Consider the following 24,708-nt stretch of genomic DNA (forward strand, 5'->3'; position numbering starts at 1 on the left):
CCGCGCGGGGAGGCGGGGCAGGGGGCGGGGCCGTCGTGTGTGGGGCGGGGCCTCCGGGCCTGTGGGGGGCGGGGCCAGGGCTCGGCGGCCGGTTCTCGAGGCGCCGCCAGGCCTGGAGGGGCGGGGCCTCCGGGCCTGGGGGCGGGGCCTCCGGGCCTGGGGGCGGGGCCTCAGGGTCTGGGGGCGGGGCCTCCGGGCCTGGGGGCGGGGCTCGGCGGCGGGTCCCCGAGGCGCGGCGGGGCGGCCGCCTGAGCGCTTCTCCGCAGCCGCCGAGCTGGAGCTGGACCTGGAGCTGGACGTGCGCGGGGCCGGGGCGCCGGCTGCCGGGCAGCGGCTCCTCCAGGCCGCGGCCGCAGCGGAGAATGAGGCGGCGGCGGCGGCGGCGGCGGGCTCCCGGCGGGGCCGCGGGGCCGGGCGCAGGCTGCGCTGGCTCATCACCGCGGTGCTGTGCGCCGCCTTCCTGGGGCTGGTGAGCGCGGGGGCCCGAGGCTGCGGGGCAGGGGCGGGAGGTCCGCGGCTCGCCTCCGCCGCCCGCCGGCTGGTGACCTTGGGCGCGGTCGTCGGCGCCGGCCTTCGGGGCCGAATCTGCAGAACGGGCACAGCCCCGCCGCCCGAGCGCTGTTCAGTGCGAAGTTGGTTTTCCCCTGAGATCTGGGCAGCTCCCCGGGGGGGGGTGGGTCGGGTGTGGAGCCCCTGCCCCTCCAGCCCACGCAGATGCCAAGTTATCCCCCAAAGCTGCTTCCCTGGGATTTCCTCTTCCTTGTCTGGCCAGATTCAGCCGACTCCTTATGTTTGCAGGTGGAGGAAACAGGCCCCGAGAGGGAAAAGGACTTTTCTGCACCACGCAGCCGGCTTTCCGTGCGGGAGCCAGGAATAAGCTCTCGTTCTGCCCGCAGCCGTGCACAGACAGACCTTTAGGTCCCCCGCGTCTTCCTTAGAGCAAACTGCAGGGCTAGAAGCGCCTTCTTCTTCTTCTTCTTCTTCTTCTTTTTTTTTTTTTTAGATTGTATTTATTTATTCATGAGACACACACACGGAGGCAGAGACAGAGGCCGAAGCAGGCCCCACGCAGGGAGCCCGACGTGGGACTCGATCCCGGGTCTCCAGGGTCACGCCCTGGGCCAAAGGCGGGCGCTCAACCGCTGAGCCCCGCAGGGATCCCTAGAACCGCCTTCTGACACCCCCGTGGCTGCCCCACGACTCCCTTATTTGTGGAGGTCTCCCTGTCATCCCCGGCCTGATGAATGGGGATCTTGGGGATTCACTAGGGTGAGTCCTCTGAGGACAGTCATCCCTGGTCACTCAGCGTCTTTCTCTTGAACCACAACGGATTCTTGGAGGATTTTGATGATCTGAAAAAAGAAAAATCATTGCAGGGCACTGGTGCCAGGTCCTGTTTTGGGTGCTTTGCAGGCAGGAAGTGATTGGATTGCAGATGCAGCTCAGCCTCCCCTCCCCATACCAAGTGCTTGCTCAGCTCTCAGTTTGGGACTGCTCCGGCTTGGGCAGGACGCACACCCAAGTGTTTCAAGCAGAGCAGTCCAATTAATATATATATTTTTTTATTTTTTTATTTTATTATTATTTTTTTTTATGATAGTCACAGAGAGAGAGAGAGAGGCAGAGACACAGGCAGAGGGAGAAGCAGGCTCCATGCACCGGGAGCCCGACGTGGGACCCGATCCCAGGTCTCCAGGATCGCGCCCTGGGCCAAAGGCAGGCGCCAAACCGCTGCGCCACCCAGGGATCCCTAGCAGTCCAATTAGAAGGAATTCTTTTTTTCTTTTTTTTTTAAGATTTTATTTATTTGACAGTAAGTGAGTGAGTGTGCATGCACAGGCAGAGTGGCAGAGGAGTAGAGAGCCTGACACTGGGCTGGATCCCAGGACCGCGGGATCACCACCTGAGCCCAAGACTGACTCAACCAGCTGAGCCACCCATATGCCAGTAGGATAAATTATTCTTGAAGCATAGACCCATTAGAAACATTAAAAAAATTATTTATTTATTCATGAGAGACACAGAGAGGCAGAGACACAGGCAAAGAGAGAAGCAGGCTCCATGCAAGGAGCTTGATGCAGGACTCGATCCTAGGACCCCGGGATCACGCCCTGTGCTGAAGGCAGCCGCTCAGCAACTGATCCCACCCAGGTGTCCTAAAAGTTTTTTTTTTTTTTTAAGTTTCCAACAAATATTCTCTCATAGCTTGGGATTTGCTTTGAAGAAAAATCTAGGTTTAGAAATGTTTAAATTGTCTGTCTCCTGTGTATTTTGTGTGTATCAGAGGAAGGATACTGTGCAACCCAGAAATACTGCCGTTTTGACAACATCAAAAACCAGGAATAATATTTTAAGCTGCCACATAGGCAGATGTTATTTTACTGATTGTAAATAAAAGATTTTGTCTTTTTAAATTCTAGGGAATGAGTGTTGCTATACTGGGACCGACTTTTCAAGATTTGGCAACAAACGTGAACCGCAACATTAGCAGTCTTTCTCTGATTTTTGTGGGCCGTGCTTTTGGATTTTTGAGTGGCTCTGTGATTGGTGGAATTCTTCTCGACAATATGAATCATTTTCTACTTTTGGGTGAGTAAAGACCAATTTTAGCTTTTTATGACTTTCAAGGAATTTACAATTTGTTTTTAAATATGAAATATGTTGTGTTTGACAACTCAAATGGGTAGTGTTTGCCAGGCATTCTCAGTGGAAATCAGGTCTCCTTGGTGCCTGTTTTCATCTCAGCAGTTATAGGGAATCTGTGCTGGGCCACTCTGGAAATTTAGATTAGCCCTAGAATGTGTCACTATCCTTAGCCTTCCTGGCTCTCAGTGTAGTTTAGGCGCCACCCCTAGGATCACATACTAGTCCAAAGAACTCTGCCTGTCAGGGTTTAGGGCTGATCTGCTGGAGCCACCATAGGTCAGAAGTGAATTCCTTGAACTTGCCCCGGCTAGACCCTGGACTGAGAATGAAGGTGGGAAGTACTGGGGGCAAAATGACATAGGCTAAATTTTTGTCTCGGATGCGCATATTAATGATGCTTCCAGACCTCTCTACCTCACCCTTGAATTAGATGGCAAAGCTTTTAACTTGCTCTTTTTTTTTTTTTTTTTTTAAGATTTTGTTTATTTATTCATGAGAGACACAGAGAAAGGCAGAGACACAGGCAGAGGGAGAAGCAGGCTCCATGCAGGGAGCCCGATGTGGGACCCGATCCCGGGACCCCTGGGTCGAAGGCAGGCACTAAACCGCTAAGCCACCCAGGCATCCCTAACTTGCTCTTTTTTGAATAAATAGACACGTTGAAAGAAAATCTGGATTAATGAGATAAAACTGCTTTGGAAGTAAGGAGAATAATTTACTCTTGTTGATGAATAAATGAATAATCACTCAGATTTCCCAGGTGGGTTGAGAACATACAGATCTCTTGTATTTCCTTCCCTACTCTCAAGCTAAATTGCTTAATACATTTCTCCTACAAACTATTGTGACAGCATTTTATTTTTCTCCTAATTTTTAATTTATTATTTATTTATTTATTTTTTCTCCTAATTTTTTAATCTCATATCTAAACGTCTCTTTTTATTTATTTAAAAAATATTTTTAAAAAGATTTATTTACTTATTCATGAGAGACACAGACTGAGAGATAGAGGCAGAGACACAAGCAGAGGGAGAAGCAGGCTCCATGCAGGGAGCCTGATGCGGGACTCGATCCCAGATCCCAGGGATCATGACCTGAGCCAAAGGCAGGCGCTCAACCGCTGAGCCACCCAGGCGTCCCTTAACATCTCTTTTAAAAATATGAAATATTTAAATAAATAATTTTTGCATTATCTGCTTTGCTATAAAACTTTGCCCTGTAGGATGTGGTTTGATTATCAGCAATGCTGGAAATGTACTCATTTTAGGATAACTTATATTTTATGGTCCATAAAGATTAGGAAAGCTTGCAAAGGAAATAACTGTTTGTAGATGCTGAACCTCTCATTCACTTACTGTTACTCAATTGTAATTTGACCTGCTCTGCATTTATGGGAGGGTTTATGATGTTGACTTGATTCACGACTCTTTGTGTGAATACTGTTTTTTATAGCTGACTTTTACCTTTCTTCTCAGGAATGTCAATGTTGGCTACCACAGTTGGTCTTTATCTTGTTCCATTTTGTAAGACAGCGGTGTTATTGATCATCATGATGTCCGTCTTTGGTGTTTCAATTGGCATTCTGGATACAGGTCAGTGAGCCCTTCAGTGTCATCTCTGGGAATAGAGACTTTCTACTAGAAAAAGAGCAGGTGACATCAACTTGTCATTTGCAGTGTGAAATGACACCGACCTACCGAATTGCTCATGGGGTCACCCAGTCAGAACCACCCTCTGGCAACTCTTCTTCTTGCCAAGTAGGTTGCCTGCTTTTGAGCAGCCAACCATGGAGTGAATTTAAAGAATTTTGTTCAGTGAGAGATTATTGATTTACAGTATCCAAACAGGAAAGGGTCCCCCATGTGGGTAATTACGGTATAGGTGAGTGGGCTTCCATTTTGGGATAGAACTTTATCAGTGTAGTATGGGAGGAATTGATGGCTTAATAGGTTAAACCAGCTTTGGAACCGGATTTGGCTGAGGAATCCTAGAAGCAGCTATCCAATTTGAAAAGCACTCTGCCTTTTGAACTAAGAGAAACCTGTGCAGTGTATTATTTTCCTTCTCTTTTTTTTTCCCCTCTCAAAAGCTCCTGCCTTCCTGCAGGAAATCCCCTCCATGAGTATTGGTATCTTATAAAACCTACTAAATAACATACTTGGCATTTGTCTACCCCCGAAACCCAGGTCTCTTCTTCCCCTGCTCTACTGTTACCTGATAGGTTGGGGATATTTTATACTTTAGGCTTAGTTTGGTTGTGAAATTATGGGGTACAATTGTATGTTTATCTGCAAATATGTTTTTTTTTTTTTTTTTTAAAAAAAGAGAAAGAGAAAACACAACATTTGATGCTTCTTGCCTTTTACTTTTGTTTCCTGTAATGGGCCCAGCAGAATTCTACAGTGTTCAGGTTTTTGAACCTATGTTTTGCATCTACGAGATAGATAATTTTCCTCAACTGGTAATTTGGCCATTATCTGATGATAATATATATTGAAGATGTTTACAAACAAATAAATATCCACCTCTTTCCCACTCCCCGCCCCCCTCGCACCCCACCCCCACTCCCACCCCCGCCAGCCACATATTAAAACTGTCTTATAAAAAAAAAGCCTTGGGCTACTGTGCCTGGCTCTAGGAGGTAGTGGTTTACTAGCTTGCAGAATCCATTTGTGACGATGTGATGTTACGATGCTTAGAATTCTCCGGTGGAATTCCTTGATCATAAAATTGACTGAGTTATAACATTTGATGACGGAGAATATCTTAGTCCTTGTGCCACAAAAAATATACTAATCCTCTTTCTGATAGTAATGAACTGTTTTTTGTTAAGTTACTATGATTAAATCATTTTCCTCATCTTTTGTTGGTAGGTGGTAACGTCCTAATCTTGGCTATTTGGGGGGACAAAGGAGCCCCACACATGCAGGCCTTACACTTCAGTTTTGCCTTGGGTGCCTTTTTGGCTCCACTGCTGGCTAAATTGGCCCTGGGCACGACGACAGTGTCTGCTGCAAACCACACAGAGGCCGACTCTAACCACTCTGCTCTCAACCAGTCATCTGAAGCGGACTCCGAATCTCTCTTCAGAGTACCTGACAATATGAATTTACTGTGGGCCTACGCTATTATCGGTACTTACATTTTTGTAGTTTCTCTCTTTTTTTTCGCTCTGCTTTTTAAGAAAAGCTCAAGGCAGGAGAAAGCCAAAGCATCTGCTCAGAGGTCTCGAAGAGCTAAATACCACAATGCCCTTCTTTGCCTCCTTTTTCTGTTCTTCTTTTTCTACGTTGGAGCCGAGGTAACGTACGGTTCTTACGTTTTCTCGTTTGCGACCACCCATGCTGGCATGAAAGAAAGTGAAGCGGCGCTGTTGAACTCCGTCTTCTGGGGCACCTTTGCAGCCTGCAGGGGCCTAGCAATCTTTTTTGCTACATGTTTACAACCTGGAACCATGATTGTGTTAAGCAACGTCGGCAGCCTGGCATCATCCTTACTGCTGGTGCTTTTCGACAAGAGCCCAGTTTGCCTCTGGATAGCGACTTCGGTGTACGGGGCCTCGATGGCAACCACGTTTCCTAGTGGTGTTTCTTGGATTGAGCAGTACACGACCATCCATGGGAAATCTGCCGCATTTTTTGTCGTTGGTGCTGCCTTGGGAGAAATGGCTATTCCTGCGGTGATTGGAATTCTTCAAGGGCAGTACCCTGATTTGCCTGTAGTTCTGTACACCATTTTGGGGGCCTCGGTAGCCACTGCTGTTTTATTTCCCGTGCTCTATAAGTTAGCCACCTCCCCTCTCAATCAACAGCGAAAAGAACACAGAAAAAGCGAGGACCAGAAAGCTTTGCTGTCTAGTTCTGAGCTAAATGACTACGAGGAAGAGAATGAAGAAGAAGATGCAGAGAAATGGAATGAAATGGATTTTGAAGTGATTGAAATGAATGATACAATGAGAAATTCTGTAATAGAGACATCTAGAAATGTCCTGACAAAGCCCGTAGCTGAAATCTCCAGTCAATCCCACTCCAGTGCAATGGTGTTCGAGTCCTCTCCAGCTAACAGTGGCAAGTCCCCTGTAAGTCACCTTGCAAGAAACCAGTGTAAAAGGGACTAATGCCGAGAGAAGATGGATTATTTACTGACCTCCTTGAATAACCTCTGGTTCTAAAGAAGCCAGTTAAAGCAGAGCATTAACAGATTTTCAACATGCTCTGGGGATCAAAATTCCTAGGTCAGAGTATAGCAGATGCTACAAAGTTTTGCAAGGTTCTGTAATTCCCAGAGTTTTCCATAAAGAATGAATGGCCTTGGTCTCGTACAGCAGGGTCTTGTGAGGCTAGTGTTTGGCATGTGGCTGATGAGGTAATGTGTTACGATCTCCACCCCTCCGAGCACGCAGAGAAGGTGTTGTTGAGAAGCTGGGTGCCGTTCTCATAGCTTGAAACCCTCTAGTAGTTGAGCCGAGTAGCTGAACAAATGATCAGTCATCAGCATTCTATCAGGGAAGTTGAGGAGTGTTGTTTCTTAAAAAGAACAACTTTGAAAACGGACAGAGTTTTATTCATTGCTTTGCCCTCGCTGTAGTGTTGCACCAGAGAATGCTCATGCCTCATTTGATTTCTGATTTCTGTGAAGAGAACACAGAGCAGGACCCCAGAGACCTGGCTGCAAACCTTGACTGCTGCTTACTAGTTTTCCGGCCCTGCACTCGGTCACTTTACTTGAGTAGGGCCTTGCTTATCTGTCTCCTGATCTGTGATTTTATCAGTGAAAGTGAGATGATTTTCAAACTAGGAATCCTTACGTTTTAAAGTTTGTGCAAGAAAAAAAAAAGTTTGTGCAAGATGTCAGAAATTCACATGTGCCATCCATTCTTCATTTCAAATGAGAAGTGAAACAAAATTGATAGTTTTAAGAATACTACTGATTATGAATCTATGCCCGTTTCAGAGACTCCGTGTTTAATGACTATCTGCAAAACACATTTTTCAGTATTGTGTTTCATCAGTTCTAAGATGCACCCTTTTCTACCTTTTTTCCACAATTTTAACATCTCTGAAATCAGAATATGTCTTAAAGTCAGTAGTCACTTAACATCGTGATGAAATTTAATCGACAGTTTATCCGTATACATATCCAAAGCAATGTTGCATGTTACAATCAGTGTCTTACAGTAATTCATTCAATTAGGAGATTTTACTATTTTTACAGATATTTTAAAAAGAAAAGTTATTTTTATATGCTGATTTTCTTGATGTTCAAATGGGGTTTGGAGATGCAATGTTCCGACTTTACAGGCTGTTTCAGAGTTACTAGGTTAGTAATAGGGTGAGTAATTGGTAATGGAGTCTGAGTCTGAGCCTTGCTCTTCCAGGACTTGCTCCTCATTGCGTCCGGCTGGTAATCACATTGTAAGCGCTGTGAACTAGGCTGCAGTTTAATTTACAAAGAGGAACAGTCTTTTGCAGTGTTTGGATTATTTGTATCACCCACGTAGGGTTCTTCTGGAGTTTGAAATACCCGGGAGACCAAATAATGATTAGAAAGGGGCTTGGTGGCTAGGAGTCAGGGGTCGCAAAGGGTACTTCGCATGAGTGTGGCAAAGCTGGTGTGAGCTCTCTTTTGTTTTTTGTTTTTTTTTTAAAGATTGTATTTATTTATTAGAGAAGGAGTGAGAACAAGAGCGATCACAAAGGGAGAGGAAGAGGCAGAAGCAGACTCGCCGCTGAGCAGGGAGCCTGATGTAGGGCTTGATCCCAGGACCCTGAGATCATGACCTGAATCAAAGGCAGAGGCTTAACTAACAGAGCCACCCGGGCACCCCGTGAGCTCTCTTTTGATAAAGCACTGATGGCAGCTTTTGTTTACTTCTCTTTACCACGTTTTATGGTGAAGAACATTTAATTTCTACCTGTTTGCATTCTTTGCCTTCTCTTATTTATCTAATTTCTACAAGTTTGCGTTTGTTTTTTCTGGAGTGAAATACAGTATCTGTTTTGACCACTGCCCATCCACCTTCTATACCACAATATGAGTTTGTATATAATCTAGCAATTTTAGAGAGGGCCGTTGGAGAAATTAACAGTAAAAATTCTATTCTTGCTCTTTTTTGTACTTTGCTTTTCTCTTAGCTAGACCTTGGAGACCACCTGTGTTCCATATATGCTTTTTCTCAGGTTGTTGGAAGTTAGGCAGTAGATGCTATTCGGCAGCTGGGAGGCTTGCTAGAACAGGGATTCAATCTGCAGCATCTACATTTAAGGGGTAGAAGATGTGGCTCAGGGAGAGAGGGACGATTATAAGAACATGGCCGGAAATTTGGAAATCCTCACTGGAAAATCCACTGGAGTTCCACAAACCAAAATGTGAATGGCCATATGAGATTACAGGCATTGTTAAAGTTTGATGATGTATTTCCATATTGGAAGGATAAGACTTAGTACAATTCCAAGAATTAGCATTCATTCTAATAATCAGTTCTTAGGTAGGTGTCTGCTGATGCACAAGTAGCCAATACTGAAGTATTCTATTGCTGAATAACAGATTTATCAGTTTACAACAACAGACATTTTTAAGTAGGCTCCATGCCCAGTGCGGAGCCCAGCATGGGGCTTGAACTCACAGCCATGAGATCGAGACCTGAGCTGAGATCGAGAGTTGGTTGCCTAACTGACCAAACCACCCGGGCACCCCAACAACAGACATTTTTTATCTCACAGTTTCTTGGGTCAGGAATTTGGGCATGACTTCCCTAGGTCTTCTGCTCAGTGTCTCATAGGACTGCAGTCAAGCTGTTGGATAGAGCTGTGCTCTTTTTTGGAGATTTGGGTTCTCTTCAAGTACCCTGTTATGTGGTTGTTGACAGTATTCAGTTCCTTGCTGTGGTTAGGCTGAGGCCCCTGTTTTTTGTCTGGCTGTGAACTGTCACCAGTTGGTTGACAGTTCACCATTCCTAGAACCAACCACCTAGGGCCATGCAGCCCTCTGCAGACCTCTCACAACATGGCATCCTATTTCTTCAAAGCCAGCAGGGGAATCTCTCACCTGGGTCTGCTAAGCTAAAGCCTTCTATAACATGATATAATCCCAGGAGTGGCGTCCCATCACCTTTGCCATATAATCTTGGCTAGAAGCAAGTCACGGTTCTACCCAAACTCAAGGGGAGAGGCTAGTACAGAGATGTGACTCATCTGGGCCCCCCTAGAGTGAGTTTGCTACAATCTGGTACCTGAAAAACTGAGGTTCAAGAGAACTAAAAAGTTTGAGCTGGGGACAAGAAGCCCTCAGCAGTCATCACGAGTGATTACAGATACCAAACTGAGTGAGCTAGTGTGGGCGCGGAAGGCTCCCCGTATGGCAGGCCCACGAACCTGGTAGAGGAGACTCTGTGGGGCAATAGATGGGTTCACTCAGAGTTAGGCACTCTTTCCCACTTGACATTTTATGGTCTTTCCCACTTTTAACTTGTTCAGATGCAGCTTTCTGTGAGGGAAATAGGTACATTTCACTTGAGTTGTATTTTCATAGTAAAGTCCAAGAACACTTTTGAGAGCATCTTTTGGTTACTCTTATTTTTTAAAGAGAAATGCTTTTTAAAAAATCAGTTTTTATCATAAAAATAGTGAAGATGTTAAAAAAAAGTCATGCTGGAAGATTAGGGAAGTACATAAAAATGAAAGGGACAGGTATAAAAATTTATATCGAGTTTTTATTTATTTTTTTAAAGTAAGCTCTATGCCCAGTGTAGGGCTTGGACTCACGACCCAAGATCAGTAGTTGTCTGCTCTAACAACTGAATCAGCCAGGTGCCCTTGTGTAAGTAATTTATAATTCTAAACACCTAGAAAATTTCTTAACATTTCTCATCAACATAATTTCCAGGGTAAAGGGATAAAAAAAAAAAACCTCCCCCCTACCAGATAAAGTTTCAGAAACAACTTGAATTTTTGTGTCCAGATTGCATTAACACTGTAGCCAATGGACTGGTTATTAGTTTGAAGAATTGTAATTTATTTAAAAAACACACACACAACAAGCCTAATTGATCACTGTAGCAACACACTCCTGAAGACTGTGTGAGCCCGGGATTACATGTAAAGTGAGTTCGTTTCAGGTAGAACCATTAAATAATGAGGATAGCTGTCTCATAACCAGAACTTTTGGTTTACCATAGCAGTGTATCACTCCTGCCACTTAAAAGTTCTTTGTTGTTTGTTTGTTTGTTTTTAAGATTTTATTTATTCATGAGAGATACAGAGAGAGGCAGAGACATTGGCAGAAAGAGAAACAGGCTCCATGCAAGGAGCCTGATGCGGGACTTGATCCCAGGACCCTGGGGTCACGACCCGAGCCATAGGCAGATGCTCTACCACTGAGCCACCCAGGGGTCCCGAGCTTAAAGTGCTTGATGGCAGTAGCCATGTCCCTCTGGGATACCCTGTATCTGTGTTTGTTACGTGCCGCTTGTTTTGTTCATAGTGCTGTGAATGTGTTTGCATATGTGAACTCACAGATATTACATGTGTTTCATGTTCTCCTACATTGGGGGGGCGCAGTGGGGGTAAAGGTAGTCGAGAAGAGATACAAAAAAGTTTATGATTCCAAGTTTGTTAGAAATGGCTCTTTTTTCATTGAAATTGTTATAGCGATTATTATAGATTTACATGCAATTGTGCGTAGGGTTTCTTTTGTTTTCTTTTCTTTTTTTTTTTACAAATTTGCTGAGCAGGGCTACTTGCTCAATCTGGAGGGTAGAGAACTAGACTAATGCTTCTCATAGTTTAATGTGCATTTGAATTGCTTATTAAAATACAGATTCTTTTTTTTTTTAAATATTTTATTTATTTATTCATGATAGTCACACAGAGAGAGAGAGAGAGAGAGAGAGAGAGGGGCAGAGACACAGGCAGAGGGAGAAGCAGGCTCCATGCAGGGAGCCCAATGTGGGATTCGATCCCGGGTCTCTAGGATCGCGCCCTGGGCCAAAGGCAGGTGCCAAACCGCTGCGCCACCCAGGGATCCCCTAAAATACAGATTCTAATTGAATAGCACCTGGGGTAGGCGCTGGGATTCCGTATGTCTAACGAGCTCTTATGGATGGGGAGCTGTTGCCCTGTGGACTGACCACATTTCGGGTAGCAGGATTCACTTTTTGAGAGGGTCAAATTCTTTGCTACTTTTGGGAATTCAGTTTGTTTTGTTTTTGCTTTTCTTAATCTGACCTTAAATCTGTAGGAGTCTGTAGTTCCCATGCACCCCCTTCTCTCTCTTGCACACAAACTCTAGGACTCTATTCTGAATTCTCTTCAATCCTCTCCATTTACTGCACTGACTGTTGAATATTTATTTCTTATGTCTGTTGAATGCCTCCTATTTGGCAGTCTCTGTGAGAGGTGCTATGTGTACATTGGTGGAAAGGTCAGAAGGTTCCTGCCTCCATGGAACATACCCTCTATAGAAATACCGTCCAGTAGAATTTCCCACAGTGATGGGAATATTTTATATCTGCACTGCCAAGTAGCCACTGGCCACACGTGGTGAATTGACTCCTTGAAATATGGCTAGTAAGACACAGAAAATGGAATTTTTTAAAAAGATTATTTACTTATTTATTCATAGAGACAGAGAGAGAGAGAGAGAGCAGTCACCATGCAGAGAACCTGACGTGGGACTCGATCCAGGGTCTCCAGGATCACGCCCTGGGCTGCAGGCGGCACTAAACCGCTGCGCCCACCGGGGCTGCCCAGAAAATGAATTTTTTAATTTAAATATCTACCTTAGCTGATGGCTGCTATATTGGATAACATGGTCTTTTTTTTTTTTTAAGATTTTATTTATTTATTCATGAGAGAGTGGTAGGGACACTCAAGAGGGAGAAGCAGGCTCCACGCAAGGGGTCCGATGTGGGGCTCTATCCCGGGACTCCGGGGTCACGCCCTGAGCCAGAGGCAGATGTGCAACCACTGAGCCACCCAGGCGTCCCTGGATAACACAGGTCTAGTGGAGGAAACAAGATATCAAACAAGTAATCACACAAGGTGTTTCCAGGAAGTCTTTATTTTGTTATATTAGAAATTTACAAGTATCTGGGGTCAGAAAGGTTGTGTTAGATGCCTTCTCAAATGGCATGATATAAATTATCACGGGACCTAAGGAAAGGCTGGTTTTACTGGGTCCTAATGGTAGACAGTGGTGTTTAGTGATCCAAAGGAGAAGCTTTGCCTTTCCTTGTGTGTTGTGGAAGCAAACCAAGGCCGGGCACCTTGGTTGTCAGGAGGATTTAAACCCCTTCCCTTTATGCACTTTGGCTAGTTGGCATTTGAGCTAGGTTGAACTTGACTTGGATTTTTATTTAGCTATAAATAGTTTCATACTTAATGAGTTAAAATTTTATAACACTGAATTTTTGCAAAGAGAAGTTTTGTGCATTTTTTCCCCTGCATCTTCCAACATTTTTTGGTGATTGTCTTCATCATGTGTTGTCATGTCCTCTATTTTCTGCCTTGTTTCTTTCTTTCAGTTCTTGCAGAGAAGATCCCTTAGGTTCTTGCAGTGTAGTTGTTAATTCTTAATGTATTGTTTTTCTTTTGGCTTATATTTTTACTTGCAAAAATGCCTTTCGTGTCCGGTCTCTGACTTTATGGCAACTTGCCTTCGATGTGTTCGATTATGTTAGTTAATGGGTGGCCTGGAGAAGAGTTGAAGTTGTTCGATGACATGAGTGACTTAAGGTGGTGAGCTTTTTAGCCTCTGAACAACTTGTTGAGATTGCAAGGTGTTTTTTAAAATCATTTATTTTCAAGTGTGATAAAATAGACATAACATGTACCGTCTTAGCCATTTTTAAGTGTATAAATTCGGTGGCATTCCTACGCTCACATTATTGTGCAACCATAACTGCCTCATTCACAAAACTGAAACTCTGATGAGCACTGGGTATTATGCTATATGTTGGCAAATCGAACTCTAATAAAAAAATATACAAAAAAAACCCCAAAACACTGAAACTCTGTAACCCATTAAACACCGTATCTCTCCATTACACCCTCGTATGAGCCCTGACAAAAGAGCAGTCTACTTCCTATCTCTACAATTTTCATTACTCTAAGTACTTCATATAAATGGCATTAGACGGTATTTGTCCTATTGTGACCGGCTTATTTCACTCCGCGTATTATCTTCAAGTTTCATCCAGGTTGTAGCCTGTCAGGATTTCCTCTGTAAGGTGGAGTAATAGTCTCCTGAATGTATACTTTGCTTACGCATGTATCTGTTAGGGACGTTTGAGTTGCTTCCACCTTTTGGCGATTGGGAATAATGCTGCTGTGAAAATTGAATGTACACATACCTGTTTGAATTTCTGCTTTCAATGCTTTTGGGTGTCCCCACAAGTCTGACTGCTGGCTCATGTGTTAGTTCTGTTTTTAATGTTTTTGGGTGCTTTCATTATTTGACTTAGATATTGTCCTAAATCCGTTTTTCCAGAAGAAACTGGCTAGAGGAAGAAGATAGAGAAACCCATGCATTTAGTCATATTGCTTCAAACTCTAGGCAGACTTTTAGCCCATTATAATCAATCAGCTTAGTGTCACCCACACGCAGAGTAGTGAAAGGTTATGTCCGACATCTACCTCAAAGTTTTGTTATATTTGCTTTCAGTTTTTATTCAGTCATTGAGCAAGTGTTTGCGAGCTCACTTTGAAATCTTACCTGTAATGAAACCAAACCTGGACCTGTGGGAGGTTGTTTTTCTAGACCGGTTTTCACCAGTCAGTTTTGATTTGAGGGGCTTAACGGGGTAGGGATGGCCTTGTAGATTGATTACATCTGTATTTAAGACTGCTCACACTTACATGGCTTTGTACAATGAAAAAGCTTGTTTGAATAACATGTTGATATAAATAAATACCACTGTTGATTTAAGATAAAATTGTGTTTCATTTCATGGGTGCTTTGGCATCTCACCAGAAATTTGTCAAGAATATTTCCAGATTTTAGGTTGTGAGTGCTCCAAAAATGTATGTGGTAGTTGTCTTGGGTTCCTAAAGTGTGAATAGTGTGTTATTTTTAAGTTCACATGGATATTTTAGAAATGACATCTAACATCTTTGATGACCTCTAACATTTCTGGCTCCTCCGTTTCTCTTAAGTTTATGATCTAGTTTCTAAATTCACAAGTCCACCGAAGCAGCTGTTGCCAGCTGGGTATCTTAGTTCATGTTTTACCTGAATAATAATCTCCTAATTAAGAGGATTACAGTTATGTCCTTGTTTCGGGACGGAAAGGAAGTTTTCAGAATTGCACATCAAGCAGGAACTGGGGAGCTTCTCGTTGCTTCCCTTCTATAAAGAACCCGCAGCTGAAAGTGCTATTAGTGACCGCAGCCCTTTCTGTCTCGCTTAGAACAACTGTAGGGATAATCTGGTTAAATGCTTCTAGCCTGGAGCGTGATTCATGTGTACAGCAACGTCTCCACCCCCTTCACACTTTGCCGGAGCCTTGGGAGAAGTTATTTTTAAAGTGGGAACGTTTGAGCTGAGAGAAGTGAAATGGCACCCTCTCTCGTCCTAGCAGTAATGACGCCAGGGGTGTCCTTATTTGACTGCTGCCATCCCTGCCTTCCGTCATCTAAGGCCACAGCTGCGCACCTTGCCCGGGGCAGGGATCTTCTTGTACCTTTGCACCTTGCCAGGACTCTGGGCAGAGCTTGGCTTTTCTGGCTCCTTCTCACTACAGAACCCGAGCAGCTTTGGCATTGGGCCAGATACGATAGGATTTCAAGTATAAGCAACTGTGATATCCAGGGTCCCCAGTGCCTTCCCCGAGGAAGCGGGGCCTTGGTTTATGGTTACACTCCTGCTTCATCTCCCAGGGATTTGGTTGAGCTTGAGAGGGGGCTCCCTGGGCGGGAAGGCTGGGGGTAGGACCCTGTGGTTTACAAGGACCCAGACCTGAGAATTGGCTGGGGCTCCTGCTACTGCCCACTGGAAGGGAGAATGGGATTTTTCTATTTGCTCACTCTAGCGACCATTTCATTCTCTCTCCTTTGGGAAACTTCAATGGACCCTATAGAGAGAAGAGCTCACGTGTGCTGTAATGGTTAAATGTGGGGTGTGGAGCCTGTCGGCCTGGATGTGAATTCTCTGCCACCTACCACCTTGGTCACATTGCTGTAATCTCTTGGCCTCTATTTTCTTTCATGGAGTAGAGGCAGTGAGACGTCGATGAAATATGTTTTATTTTGTTTTTTAAAGACTTTATTTATTTATTCCTGAGAGACACAGAGACATAGGCAGAGGGAGAAGCAGGCTCCACGCAGGGAGCCCGATGCGGAACTCGATCCCGGGACCCTGGGGTCACGCCCTGCGCCGAAGGCAGACACTCAGCCTCTGAGCCACCCAGGCGTCCTTGAAATAATGTTTGTAAAGCACCTGGCATATTGCATCATCCACACATTTACGGGCTGAATTGTGTTGCTACACCCCACCCCACCCCACCCCCTATGTTGAAGTCCTAACCTCTAGTGGCCCAGATTGAGTATTTGGAGATAGGGTCTTTAAAGAGGCAGTCAAGCTAACATGAGTCATTAGCGGGGGGCCCTAATCCCCCCACATGATCGGTATCCTTAAAGAGGAAGGAATTAGGACACAGACTGGCACGGAGGGAGGACCACGTGAAGGCACAGGGAGAAAGATGACCATCTACGAGCCCGGGAGAGAGGCTGCAGAGGCGGCCAGCTCTCCAGTGCCTTGATCTCAGCCGTCCAGCTTCCAGAATCCTGGGGAGGATTTCTCTTGTTTGAGCCGCTCCGTCTGTGGTACTTCGTTACAGCAGCCACAGCAAACGAAGACACAGAGGAATGAGGGCTTAGTTACTAGTTACTATTCTTATTATTGTTTCCAAACTACTCAGCCAAAGGACAAAATGAAGTGGCCACATATGAGAAACTTTATTCATAAAGTAATATTCACTAATTTAGTAAAAGAGACTAACCACAAAAGGGAAATAGTAAGAGTTTTTTAATAACACCTGTGGGTGTGAAGGCCTGGCTGGACACCCTAACTAAGCTAATAAGGTTATGGGTCCCAAGAATATTTAGCTGTCGTGACACGTCAGTAAGAAGACCTGTGGCCAAGGGGTGCCTGGGTGGCTCAGTTGGTTAAGTGGCCGCCTCTTGATTGCGGCTTTGGTTACGATCTTGAGGTTGTGGGATCAAGCCCTTCATCAGGCTCCTCTCTGCAGGGAGTCTCCTTGAGATTTTCTCTCCCCCGCCCTCTGCCCCACCTCCTGCTTGCATTCTCTCTCTTCTGTGTGTGTCTCTCTAAAATAAGTAAATCTTAAAAAATAAAAACAAAACAGGAAGAAGACATGTGGGCTGAGAGTTCACACACCTGGCCTGGGGAGTCTCTGCTCAGGTACCACACAAAGGATGGCCTTCCTTGGACCCAACCAAATAGTTAAGATAAATGGAGCCCACGAGCAATAAAAGGGTGAGAAATAGCAAAAGCACATAACTTTTTATTTTTTTATTTTTTTTCTTTATTTATGATAGTCACAGAGAGAGAGAGAGAGAGAGACAGAGACACAGGCAGAGGGAGAAGCAGGCTCCATGCACCGGGAGCCCGACGTGGGATTCGATCCTGGGTCTCCAGGATCGCGCCCTGGGCCAAAGGCAGGCGCCAAACCGCTGCGCCACCCAGGGATCCCAGCACATAACTTTTTAATGGATAGTGTACGTACGCAGTAATTAGATACTACAAAGGTAAATTAAAAAGTAGATCATATTTGCTCTTAAAGCAACCATTCTTTTTTTTTTTTTTTAATTTATTTTATTTGAGAGACAGAGTGAGAGCAGAGGAAGAGAGAGAGAGAGAAAGAGAGAATCTTCCTCAGAATCTGCACTGAACAGGGAGCCCGACATGGGGCTCAACTCCACGACCCTGAGACCATGACCTGAGCTGAAGCCAAGAGTCGTACACTCAACCGACTGAGCCACCCAGGCGCCCCTAACCAGCCATCCTTACTGTCATTTCTGTGCGTCTTCTAGAGATATCTGTGTACATACAAAAAGGTGCTTATATGTACATATATACAATGAATATAAATTAATATATTCTATAATTCTATATTAAGAAGTAATTGATCTGTAACATTGTATTTGTTGTAGGTGTACAACATAACGATGTATGTATGCATCGTAAAATGATCACCTCTAGGTTAAGATCATCTGTCACCATATTTGGTTAGAAATATTTTTTTCATGCAATGAGAACTTTTAAGATTGTCTTAGCTGGGACGCCTGGGTGGCTCAGTGGCTGAGCGTCTGCCTTTGGCTCAGGGCGTGATCCCAGGGTCCTGGGATTGAGTCCCACATCAGGCCCCCTGCATGGAGCCTGCTTCTCCCTCTGCCTGTGTCTGTGTCTCTCTCTCTGTGTCTCTCATGAATAAATAAATAAAATCTAAAAAAAAAAAATTTACTCTCTTAGCAACTTTCAAATATACAATACAGTATAGTTAACTATAGTTAACAATACTATCTATCCTTGGGACATTTTTTTTAACTAAAAGTTTGTGCTCTTTGACCCCCTTCACTCACTCTGTCTACCCCCTACCCCTCACCCCTAATAACCGTCAATCTGTTCTATCTAGAAGTTCAGGTTTGTTGTTTTAATTTTTTTTTAATTAAAAAATTTTTGAGGGACGCCTGGGTGGCTCAGCGGTTGAGCATCTGCCTTTGGCTCAGGTCGTGATCCTGGAGTCCCGGGATCGAGTCCCACGTCGGGCTCCCTGCATGGAGCCTGCTTCTCCCTCTGCCTGTGTCTCTGCCTCTCTCTGTGTGTCTCTCATGAATAAATAAATAGAATCTTTAAAAAAGTTTTTTTGACAAATTCCACATATAAGTGATTTGTCATACAGCATATGTCTTTTCCTGTCTGACTTATTTCACTTACCATGGTGCCCTCAAGTTCGTCAGCGTATCACATGGCATCGTTTCCTGTGCTCGTTGGCCATCTTATTGTGTTCTTTGGAAAAAATATCCAGATCCTCTGCCTGTTTTTTAAATTGGATCTTTTTCTTTTTTGCTTTTTTATTGGGTTGTTTGAGTTCTTTATATATTTTGGGTATTAACCCCTTATCAGATATATGGTTTGCAAATACTCTCACTTAATAGATGATCTTTCTAGTTTGCTTAAGATTTCCCTTGTGTTTGATATAGTCCCTCTTGTTTATTTTTGGTTTTGGTGTCAAATGTAGGAAATCATCACCAACACTGATGTCTAGGAGCTTATCACCTTTTTTTTTTTTTTTCTAGGCATTTTATGGTTTCGGGTCTTTGAAACCATACGGTTAAAGTTTTTTTAAGATTTTTTTTTTTTAAAGATTGTATTTATTTGTTCATGAGAGACACACAGAGAGAGGCCGAGACACAGGCAGAGGGAGAATTTTGAGTTGATTTTGTGTATGGTGTAAGGCGGTGGTCCGGTTTCCTTCTTTTGCATGTCACTGTCCAGTTTTGTCAACACCATCTATTCAAGGGCCTGTTCTTCCTCCACTGTATCTTCTTGGTTCCTTTGTTGTGAATACTTGATAATATATGTGTGGGTTTTTTTTTTCCTAGGCTCTTTATTCTATTCCATTGATCTATATGTCTGATTTTGTGCCAATATCATAGTGTTTTGATTAATCTAGCTTTGTAAAATAGTTTGAAATCAGGGAATCTGATGCCTCTGGCTTCGTTTTTCTTTCCAAAATTGCTTTGGCTACTTGTGGTTCCATAAAAATTTTAGGATTCTTTTGTTCTAGTCCTGTGAGAAATGCTATATCTGGAATTCTGATAGAGATGGCATTGAATTCTAGATTACTTTCCGAATTATGAACATTTTAACAATATTAATTCTGATCCATAAGCATGAAATATATTTCCATTTATTTTGTCTTTTTCATTTTGTTTCATCAACGTCATATAGCTTTCAGAGTACAGGTCTTTCACCTCCTTGGTTAAAAAATTTGTTTTTTAAATATTTATTTTGGGATGCCTGGGTGGCTCAGTGGTTGACTGCCTTCAGCTTGGGTTGTGATCCTGGGGTCCTGGGATCGAGTCCCACATCGGGCTCCCCGCACAGAGGCTGCTTTTCCCTCTGCCTGTGTCTCTGCCTCTCTCTCTGTGTCTCTCATGAATAAATATATAAAATCTTTAGAAATAAATAAAGATTTATTTGGGGCAGCTGAGTAGCTCAGTTGGTTAAATGTCTGCCTTCATCTGGGGTCATGATCCCAGGGTTCTGGGATCAAGCCCTGCATTGGGCTCCCAGCATAGTGGGGAGCCTGCTCCTCCCTCTCCCTCTACCTGCCTCTCCCCCGTTTGTGCTCTCTCTGTCAAATTAAAAAATATATATTTTTTTTATTTGAGAAAGACTGTGCACACAAGCAGGGGGAGGGACAGAGGGAGAGACTATTGAAACAGACTCACCTGAGCTGAGCACGAAACCCAACTCGGGCTCCATCCCAGGACCCGATATCATGACCTTAGCCCAAAGTGAGAGTCAGGTGCTTGACCAACTGAACTGCTCAGGCACCGCCTCCTTGATTAAATTTATTCCTAGGTATTTTATTCTTTTGGTGCAGTTGTAAATGGGATTACTTTCTTAATTTCTTTTTCTGGAAGTTCATTATTAGTGTGTAGAAATGTTTACATTTAGTTCATTTACATTAAATTGTAGCTCATTAACTACAATAAGTAGTTATTGGTAGGTATGTACTTATTGCGATCTTGTTAATCGTTCTCTGTTTTGTAATTTATTTGTTTCTTTGTGATTTGATAAATTTCTGTAGCGGTATCCTTAGATTCCATTTTTATTTTTTTATTTAAAAAAATATTTTATTTATTTATTCGTGAGACACAGAGAGAGAGGCAGAGACACAGGCAGAGGGAGAAGCAGGCTCCATGCAGGGAGCCCGACGTGGGACTCGGTCCCAGGACCCCGGGGTCACACCCTGACTGAAGGCAGGCGCTCAACCATTGAGCCACCCAGGCGTCGTCCCTAGATTCCTTTTTTAAAAGGTTGTATTTATTTATTTGAGAGAGACAGAGGAAGGGGAGGATAAAGGGAGAGGGAGAGGCAGAGAATCTCAAGCAGACTCTTCACTGAGCGCAGAGCCCCATGGGGGGCTTGATGTCACAACCCTGAGATCATGACATTAGCCGAAACCAAGAGTTGGATGCCTACCTCACTGAGCCAGCAGGCACCCTAGATTCCTTTTGCATAAAATAGGTTTTTGCTTATGATTACCATGAAGCCTACATAAAACACCTTATATTTGTAAGTCTATTTAAAATTGATAACTTCAGTTTGAATGCATATTTTTTTAAAGATTTTATTTATTCATGAGAGACACAGAGAGAGGCAGAGACACAGGCAGAGGGAGGAGCAGGCTCCTCGCAGGGAGCTGGATGTGGGACTCAATCCCTGGATCAGGGTCACGCCCTGAGCTGGAGGCAGACACTCAACCGCTGAGCCACCCAGATGTCCCCAAATGCATATTTTTTAATGGTTTTATTTTAATCATCCAGTGCTCATCACAAGTGCACTCTTTAATACCCATCACCTATTTCATCCACCTCCCCTCTGGTAACGAACATGTTAGTCTCTATAGAGTCTGTTTCTGGTTTGTTTCTCTCTCTTTTTCCCCTTTGCTCAGTTGTTTTGTTTCTTAAGCTCCACATATGAGTGAAATCATATGGTATTTGTCTTTCTCTGACTGACTTTATTTAGCATTGTACTCTAGCTCCACCCAAGTTGTTCCAAATGGCAAGATTTCATTCTTTTTGATGGCTGAGTAATATTCCATCGTGTATATTACCACATCTTCTTTATCCGTCCATCAGTTGATGGACACTTGAGTTGCTTCCATATCTAGGCTATTATAAATAATGCTGCTATAAACATAGAAGTGCATATATCCCTTTGAATTAATGTTTTTCTATTCTTTGGGTAAATATCCACTAGTGTGACTGGGGGATCGTAGGGTAGTTCTGTTTTTAACTTTTTGAGGAACCTCCATATTGTTTTCCACAGTGGCTGCACCAGTTTGTATTCCCACCAACAGTGCACGAGGGTTCCTTTTCCTCCATATCCTCACCAACACCTGTTTCTTGTGTTGTTGATTTTAGCCATTCTGACAAGTGTGAGGTAATATTTCATTGTGGTGTTTTGTTTTTGTTTTTTGGCAGGCAGCGAAGTAAAGTTTATTGAGCAATATCAAGGTTTATTGAGTGATAATACAAAGCTCCTAAAGAGGGCTAAAGAGGGAGGGGACTGAGCGGGTTGCCCCTCATTGTTCTTTTGATTTGCATTTCCCTGATGATGAGTGACATTGAGCATCTTTTCATGTGTCTGTTGGCCATCTGGATGTCTTCTTTGGAGGAATGTCTGTTCATGTCTTCTGCTCAATTTTTAATTGGATTATTTGTTTTTTGGGTCTTGCGTTCTTTATACATTTGGATACTAACCATTGATGGGATATGTCATTTGCAAATATTTTCTTTCATTGTGTAGTTAGCCTCTTAGTTTTGTTGATTGTTTCCTTTGCTGTGCAGAAGCTTTTTATTTTGATGTAGTCCCAGTAGTTTATTTTTGCTTTTGTTTCTCTTGCTTCGTGGGACTGATCTAGAATAAAATTGCTACAGCTGATGTCAGAGAAATTACTGCCTGTGCTCTCTCTGGGATTTCTATGGTTTCAGGTTTCACATTTAGGTCTTTAATGTGTATGGTATAAAAAAGTGGTTCAGTTTTATTCTTTTGCAGTTGTTGTCCAGTTTTCCCATTGTTGAGGATACTGTCTTTTCCCCCATTGGATATTCTTTCCTGCTTTGTCAATTGCACCATATAATTTTGAGTTTATTTCTGGGTTTTCTGTTCTGCTCCATTGATCTCTGTGTCTATTTTTGTGCCAGTACCATACTGTCTTGATGACTATAGCTTTATAATATAACTTGAAGTCTAGAATGTGATACCTCCATCTTTGCTCTTCATTTTCTTTTTTTTTTTTAATGTTTTGAGTTTCTATTTAAATTCTAGTTAGTTAATATGTAGTGTAATATTCAGTTAAGGAGTAGAATTTAGTGATTTATCACTTACATATAACACCCAGTGATCATCACAACAAGTACCCTCTTTTTAGTTTTTTTTTTTATATTTATTTATGATAGTCACACACACACACACACACAGAGAGAGAGAGAGAGAGAGAGAGAGGCAGAGACACAGGCAGAGGGAGAAGCAGGCTCCATGCACCGGGAGCCCGATGTGGGATTCGATCCTGGGTCTCCAGGATCGCGCCCTGGGCCAAAGGCAGGCGCCAAACCGCTGCGCCACCCAGGGATCCCACAAGTACCCTCTTTAATATCCAGCACCCTGCTTTCATTTTTCTTTCTTTCTTTTTTTTTTTTTCTGCTTTCATTTTTCAAGATACCTTTGGTTATTCTGGATCTTTTGTGGTTCTATACAAATTTTAGGATTATTTCTTCTAGTTCTATGAGAAATGCTCTTGGTATTTGATAAGGGATTGCATTAATTGTGTAGATTGCTTTGGGTAGTATAGACCTTTTAACAACATTCTTCCAAGTCATGAGCAAGGAATGTCTTTCCATATCTTTGTGTCACCTTAGTTTTTAGAGTATAGGTCTTTCACCTTTTGGGTAGATTTATTCCTAGGTATCTTACTATTTTTGGTCCAATTGTACATATGATCGTTTTCTTAATTTCTCTTTCTGGTCCTTCATTTTTAGTGTATGGGTTGGAAGTATGCAATGGATTTCTGAATATTGATTTTGTATCCTGTGACTACTGAATTCTTTATCAGTCCTAGCAGTTTTTTGATGGAGTCTTTTGGGTTTTCTATACATAGTGTCATGTCATCTGCAAACAGTGAAAGTTTTACTTCATTATTAACTTGAATGCCTTTTATTTCTTTTTGTTGTCTGATTGCTGTGATAGGACTTCCAGTACTCTGTTGAATAAAAGTGATGAGAATGGACATCCTTGCCTTGTTCCTGACCTTAGGGGAAAGGCTCTTAGTTTTCCCTCCATTAAGGATTATGTTGGCTGTGGCTTTTTCCTAGATGGCCTTTATTATGTTGAGGTATGTTCCCTCGAAACCTACTTTTGTTGAGGGTTTTTTGTTTTTGTTTTGTTTTATAATGAATGAGTGTTGTACTTTGTCAAATGCTTTTTTTTTTTTTTTTGCATCTATGGAAATGATCAAATGGTTCTTATTGTGATATATTATTGATTGACTTGCAAATATTGAGCTTCTCTTATAACCCAAGAATAAATCCCACATGACAGGGGTGAATGATTTTTAAAAAAATGTACTGTTGGATTTGGTTTGCTAATACTTTGTGGAGGATTTTTGAGTCTATGTTCACCAGAGATACTGTTCTAAAGTTGTCTTTTTTTGGTAATGTCTTTATCTGGTTTTGGTATCAGGGTAATGCTGGCCTCATAGAATGCATTTGGAGCTTCATCTTCTATTTTCTGGAATAGTTTGAGAAGAGTAAGTATTAGCTCTTTAAATGTTTGTAGAATTTGGCTATGAAGCCATCTGTCCTGGACTTTTGTTAGGAGTTTTTTGATTACTGATTCGATTTCTTTGCTGGTAATTGGTCTGTTCAAATTTTCTATTTTCTATTTCTTCCTGTTTCAGTTTTGGTAGGGTATGTGTTTCTAGGAATTTATCCCCTTCTGGGTTGTCCAATTTCTTGACATATAGTTCTTCCTAATACTCTCTTATAATTGTATTTCCGTGGTGTTGGTTATTTCCCCTCTCATTTGTGGTATTATTTATTTGGGTCCTTTCTCTTTTTTTTTTTTTTTTTTGATAAGTCTGTCTAGAGGCTTATCAGTTTTATTGATTTTTTTTCAAAGGATCAGCTTCTGCTTTCATTGATCTGTTCTTTTGTTTTCTTTTTTTAGTGATATATAATTTATTTCTGTTGTAATATTTATTATCTCCTTCCTTCTGCTGGTATTAGGTTTTGTTTATTTTTTCCTAGATCC

The 24,708-nt window shown here is 42.9% G+C and overlaps 1 protein-coding gene across 1 annotated transcript; it reads left to right on the forward strand.

Annotated features, from left to right (window-relative positions):
- Positions 1-208: 208 nt before the first annotated feature.
- Positions 209-14,578, forward strand: MFSD4B (major facilitator superfamily domain containing 4B; the record flags this gene model as incomplete). Its single annotated transcript, XM_035697348.2, is given in 5 exon segments — positions 209-469; positions 2,421-2,589; positions 4,122-4,238; positions 5,520-6,733; positions 6,735-14,578. Coding segments are annotated over 5 exon segments (1,818 nt in total), but the record flags the coding sequence as incomplete, so codon positions are not given.
- Positions 14,579-24,708: the final 10,130 nt, after the last annotated feature.

Source organism: Canis lupus, chromosome 12 (genome assembly GCF_003254725.2).
Source record: "Canis lupus dingo isolate Sandy chromosome 12, ASM325472v2, whole genome shotgun sequence".
Lineage (NCBI taxonomy): Eukaryota > Metazoa > Chordata > Mammalia > Carnivora > Canidae > Canis > Canis lupus.